Raw genomic sequence first — 6,670 nt, forward strand, 5'->3', positions numbered from 1 at the left:
AATGTATCTTGAATTTCCAATGAATGAAATATTTTCTTTTATTCTAGTTTTGCCCTTTTCTTCAAATTCAAGTGATTCTCCGAATTAAGTAATGATTCTGACAATCATAAATATTAAATAAAGAGATGGTTTGCCCTATGAGTAAGTATAAGAAATAAACCCAAATAATTATCAGATAATGTCTTCCTCAAAAACTCACCTTGAACCGATTCAAATCGAAATCGCATAACTTTGACATGATGATTGTGCTATGCAAAATGTGAAGAATGATATGTCGAATGCATGGCCTATTTGAATGAATTATGAAAACGATTTTAACATAAGCTAGATGGATTGAAGGGCAGGATAAATTTGGGGTATGACAGACGTGTCTCTCATAAGGTGTGTTGCTCATAAAGAATTGCCTCAATATAAAAATGGTCGCTTATAATGAGCCCTAAATTGATGACCCAACAGTGATAGCATGAGTTGTTGGTTTGAGTGAAGGTCCGAATCACTTGTATCGAAAGTCCTACCCACATGGTGGTAGGTAGGAGGCATATCTCGTTGAAAAAGTGTCAACAATGGTACACGTGTATGTGGATGAAAGAGCTCCCGCTTGAGGGGGCATTGTGGATAGGCTCACACTTAATGAAGAGTGTTGTGAAAAACAAGTGTGAGTTGGAAATATTGAGAAACAAGTGTGCGGAAGTTCCATATTGATTAGAAAAATGGAGAATGAACACTTTATAAGTGAGAGATCTCATACTCATACATCACCTTAAAGTTTTGAGTAAATATGTGGTGTGTCTCTCATAAATGTATTTCTCATAAAGAAATGCCCCAATATAAAAATTCTTCCTCATGATGAACCCCAAATTGATGACCTAACAATTAATACTATCAGATTCTTTTAGGGTTATAGGAAAAATCCCATATTCTATGGAGTTTTTGAAAAAAAACCAATAAATTTCACTACACATCAATTTTTTTGAAAAACCTAGTAAAAATGCATACCAAATTTTTTATTAGCCTACCAAATCTTTTGATATCATACCAGATTGTTTATTGTCCCACCAAAATTTTTACACGAAATTATTAATGAAATAAATGAGAGAAGTAATTTTTATATTAGGATAAATCAAAGGTGTCTGATCTAAACAATAGAATGACTGGACACAATCTCATCATTTTGGATATCAATCAACACTTTAAATAGATCCATGTTCAAGTTTGATAATCTAAATTAATAAATATAAATTATGAAAAAGATATTAACAAATTTATAAATTAATTAAAAGTACAAACTCTAATATAATAAAAATAATAATATTATAAAAATATTACTATGCTAAATAGGCTTTTAAAAGTTTAAATCTTCCTTATTTAAAAAAATCTAACCTGATCTAAATTTAATGGAAGTTAGTTTATCATCTCAGTCAATCCGCAATCATATATTTTCTCTTAATTACAAACAAGTGTCTTGAGACTTGACTTCCGAACACAGATTTTAAAAAAATACATATATAATACTTAATATTTTTTGAAAAAATTGATTTTGTACAAAATGATAAAAGAATATTTATCATATATTTTTAATTTTCAAAAACCTTTTTTTTTTAAATCCAATCTTCCCGCACAGACCTTAAATGAACCACTCATACTATTTTCTATTTTAAATTAGTCATTGAAGAAAGTCAGCTAAATTGAGGCCACTGAATTTAACCAATCTTAATTCCAAAAATAACAGAAAATTAGTCAGCAACCGGCTTAGCTGGCATTTGGCATAAACAGAGAATTTGATTCTTTAGGTGGGCCTTCATCCTCTATCATCATCTTTTGGTCCAACTAATAATTGGTGCCTTTGAAAAACAACCTCAGCATTCATGATTGAGCAAAAAGAAAAGCATGATGAAACAAGTTTCCTATAGCATCCCATTGGATCCTAACACCTAGCCAGTATCGACATGCTCAATAATATATGGATAAAAAATTGATTGCCTAGTCAATGGACCTTCAAATCTATCCCTTAATAATTTAATTCTCTTTAGTTTGAAATCGGTATCTTCTACGTGCAACTGTATATACTAATCTCTCAAATCAGAGAATATCATAATAGACACTAAAATTTCTCGAAAATAATTTAACACTGCTACGTTATCATGACTAGTTTCAAATCAGCGAATCATAAGATCAAGATAAAGGTTCAATGATTTGCATTTTGACTTTGGTAAATCAAATTCCAAATGCAAAATTATAATGTCAATCATCCAATCTCAATTCAATGGTACTACTAAGGGTGGGGTGATATAGAAATCAGATAGCCTCTATGTGAAATTCATGTATAAACTCTAATCTACAAAAGAATTCAGGAAAATTATATATCAAAAGCATCCACAGGGAGGGAAACTGTCCTGTGCAGAGAATGCGGTAGCAACGAGCCCGTATAAAAGCTCTTTGCAGTAACCACGCCTTCTCCAGGGGACTCCATCGCCTCACAATTTTCGGCCCTTTCACCGTTCGAATCGGGGCTGCGTTTATCAACAGGTTTAGACCGAATTCTGTTGATTCCTCCTTTTATGACGGCGTAATCTGTTTTATGAGAAGATTTATTATCTGTTATCCCGAGTTGTTGATCCTTAAGTTCCCTTAACTCCATTTGGTATCTTGCTTTGAGCCATCTAAGTTCCTTTTGAATCTCTTTCTCGTAATTATTGTTGAGACTGCAATATAACGAACGGATATTGGAGAAATCATGTGTTCCGGATGAGTATCTTGGGGAAATTGTTGAATTCGGGGGAAACTTATTTTCTGAAATGTTCTGTCCTTGATCTTCAGCTGATATTGATTTATCTAATTGTTCATTTTGTTCGTCCGAATGACTTTGATCAGATTCCACCGGACTCAATTCACGGCTTTCATGCTGATTCCATACCCCCTGATACTGCAAACTGTCCGATAGGTTTAATACGTTGAGATTCTCTCTAACATGATTGTCACACTCCTCGGATGGAAAAGTAATCTCCTCGAACCGGCCGTGCATCGAGGCACATCCATGCTTACAATATTCAGGAAGTTGCAAGTTACCCTGATTATGCGAAAGGTAATCCATGAGGGAGCCACTTGAAGTATGATTCGACACACAATTGCGGCAGAAACCTTGATCTGCAAAACGTGGAGTTTCAACTATTCCTGGTCCTGATTGCCATTCAGGTACCAAAGAAGCGATTTCTCCATCTATCATATCCGCTATGCTGGTAACATCCTGATCGGTTATGTCAAGTTCTGCAATCATCTCAGTCGCCACGCTTATTGCCGTATCCATCTCAATGTCAAATGGGAAATAAATATTCCGAACGTGGCCTGTGTCATACAATTAAATGAGACCATTAAATATACGCAAGTAGTAAAGACTCGCCAAAGCACGAAAGTTGAACAAAAAAGCACGGGGGCGTGGAGGAATTTGAAGCACAAAGATATGACACGCGGCATAAATATATATCAAATGTATATAGTACTTATAAATTGAAAATTGACAATGTTACCTTCTTTATCTGAAATTCTTAGTCTCAAAAATATGCTACCGTCTTCTTTCTTCTTGCCCTTGATACTTATGTCGACATGTTCGAAGGGTTCATCTTCATGGTGCTCGAAAAGTTCAATTCCACAATGTTCATTGTCAGCTGGATGAGAATACGAGTCTCCTTCATATCCAAAACCATTGGAGTATTCATTACTGAAGTTACTATTGCTCCGATGAAAATCAAAAAGCGGATGTCTGATGAGGGGAACAAAGTCATCGAATTCTCCACTATCTACAGGTCTCAAATCATATTCATAATCATCTATTTGAAGAAAAGGGTCGTCTAGAAGCTCCTTTGCAGAAAGCCTTAGAGACACTGTGGCCAAGCATTTATCAACAAATTGCCGCACTTCTGGATCCTTAACTTTATACAAAGCATCCGGCTTTTTACCCTGGTGACAGAAAATGCAAATGAAATCTATTCGCCACGGAAAATTTTCGTATAACAATCGCGGAGAGATTACGAGCAAAAACTTACAGAAATAACTTTCTTGTATATTTGAGCCGGATGTGTACATTCGCTATAGGGATATTCAAATGTGACCATCTCTAATAAGCACATTCCAAAAGAATATATGTCAACTAGTTCATTATACGACTCTTCGTATACTTCTGGTGCCATGAACTCGGGCGTCCCTACAAAAACAGAAGCGTAAAATATAAAGGACCGTCCAACTAGAATCACCGATCCTTCTTCAATTATTGTAAAAAGCGCCACTTGCGCATCCAGAAAAAAGTTATAGTTTCTTATGCCGTCATCAAATCATTTCAAAAAAGGTATCGACAAAGTGAACTAATTGGCATTAATGAGTGAACTAGCCACGTCTTCCATTAATGATTAAAGAAATTAAATAAGCATACCTACACAATGTGCAGCATGGGATTTTCGAAGAATTGCAGCAAGGCCAAGATCCCCGATTTTGACTTCCCCTTGATTTCCATTGACAAAAATATTATCACATTTGAGATCTCTATGGATCACTGGCGGGTCATGGCTATGTAGATACAGAAGTCCTCTCAGGATCTGTATGCACCAATGCTTCACCGCTCTTATGTTAACTCTCTTGTGCCTTAACCTATACCTATTCGACAATCAAAACAAGCACAGGTCTCAAACGATGAAGAACCAATTCAAGATCTAAAATGCACATAGAAGGAGGAACAGTAGTTGGAACTAGGAACTTACTGTCTAAGTGTACCAGAGGTGAACATTTCAGTAACAAAGTTGATATTCCTATTAGCAGTATCAACCCAAGAGGTGTAAAATTTCATAATGTTTTTGTGCTTCAATGTTTTCAAGAGATGAATTTCACAGTAAAGCCTCTCAAGATCTTCAGGACTTTGGAGAAAATCATAAAGCTTGACCTGATTCCAAGCAACTTCAATCCCTTGATACTCATCAAATGCTCTATATCTGCATCAATTAAGAACCCAACCACAAAAATTCAGTATTAAAAAAAACAACAAAAAAAAAAACAAATCTATCAGATTCCTATTTCTACAAAGAGAGGCTCAAATTCTGAAGAAATCAACACTAGCCCAGATGAACAAACCAAGTTGAAAAACCAAAAAGACTTGAACTTTAAGACCAACAATAGTACTAAAGAAATGGGTTTGTAATTTTGATACATACACTGTCTTTGAAGCTCCTTTGCCGAGGATTTCATTGTACTGAAAATAAAAAATCAAACTGAGATAACTAAGTGGAGAGAGAAAGTGAAATGAGAGATGAAGAGAGAGAGAGAGGGTAGACATACTCTGCCATATCTACCAGTTGGATCAAGTTCAACAAACTCAGAGTCATCTTCTACAAAGTGTGTAACTCCATTCATTTTCTGCTTCACTTTGATGCTAACTTTTGTTGTTTTTTGATTTTTCCTATGATTTAAGATTTATGTGTTGTTGTGCCCCTTCCTCTTTTGTTACGACACACAGAAACAGAAACTGAAAGAGAGGAACAGGCAGAAAGGAACAATATTTTATATTACTTTTTTCACAACCTTTCGAACAGATTTTTTTAATTTATTTAAGAAAAAACATAAAATTTATCTAAAAAATCACGAGAAAAAGAAAGAAGAAAAACTATGAAACTGTTGTGTACCACATTTTTTTTTAAGGGAAAACAAACATTGCCACCCACCACCAGAGCCCATGAAGGAACGTGACAAACAGAGAGCGTGAGAGTCCTAATGTTATGGGTCCACTTCAGTCTCATAAACTCACTGGATTAGATTAGGTAGCAGTAATTTTTATTTTCGGTTATGTAAGAGTAGTAGTTGGCAAAGTTTTTAGCCACTTTGTTTTAGTTTTAAATTTTTTTTATTTTTAAAAATGATTTATATAAAAATATTTGTTAAAATATTAAACGTTTTTTAAAAAGATATATTTAACGAAAATTATGAAAAACTATTAAAATAATTTAAATTATATATATATATATATATATATATATATATATATATATATATATATATATATATATATATATTAAATATATCATTCATTCCATAAATTTAAAAAATCAAAAGTGAAGAGAGTATGTTTAAATGACAAAAATAAAGTCATAAATTTTAACAGAAGAACTCTTATCACACCCCTTGGGTTTCTTATGTACTATATAATGTATCCTTTCAAAATTGTCCATCTCCTTTCGTAGATGTATTTCTGGAAGTACCTTTTATTTTTACATTTGTGTGAAAACATTTCGTAGATGCATATACGGAAAACTTCCTTAAGTATATATACGGAATAAATCAGATACTAAATACCACAAAAACAACATTTGCAACGATAAAAACAACATCCATAGATTAAAATAGACATTACATCAATAATTTCAACAGCAAATTAAACATTACATTTCAATAGCCCAGTGGACACTTGCACATCTTTAAGATTTGGTCGACCGCTCTTTGCACCGTTGCTACAAACTTGAGCGGGATTTTCTCTTTGTAACTGAAATACATTCACGACATCGCCAAAATATTCGTTTGGTTCTTGAGCTCAAAGTTGCTGTAAATGATGTTCCCTCCGTTGTCAAATGAAGGTGAACGATACTCGAGTTTCACAACCTTTCGTTTGTCACCGTAAGGTAGGCGATATTTGATT

The 6,670-nt window shown here is 34.0% G+C and overlaps 1 protein-coding gene across 1 annotated transcript; it reads right to left on the reverse strand.

The window, feature by feature from the left end:
* Nucleotides 1–2,180: 2,180 nt before the first annotated feature.
* LOC131644134 (probable serine/threonine-protein kinase WNK9) lies at nucleotides 2,181–5,638 on the reverse strand. The gene is made up of 7 exons (XM_058914549.1): nucleotides 5,320–5,638; nucleotides 5,196–5,233; nucleotides 4,749–4,976; nucleotides 4,424–4,644; nucleotides 4,041–4,198; nucleotides 3,525–3,954; nucleotides 2,181–3,342 (listed from the first exon to the last, which is right to left on the reverse strand). Exons 1-7 carry the CDS (start codon nucleotides 5,392–5,394, stop codon nucleotides 2,357–2,359), a joined length of 2,136 nt encoding a protein of 711 aa, XP_058770532.1. The 5' UTR covers nucleotides 5,395–5,638; the 3' UTR covers nucleotides 2,181–2,356.
* Nucleotides 5,639–6,670: the final 1,032 nt, after the last annotated feature.

Source organism: Vicia villosa, linkage group LG1 (genome assembly GCF_029867415.1).
Source record: "Vicia villosa cultivar HV-30 ecotype Madison, WI linkage group LG1, Vvil1.0, whole genome shotgun sequence".
NCBI classification, from domain to species: domain Eukaryota; kingdom Viridiplantae; phylum Streptophyta; class Magnoliopsida; order Fabales; family Fabaceae; genus Vicia; species Vicia villosa.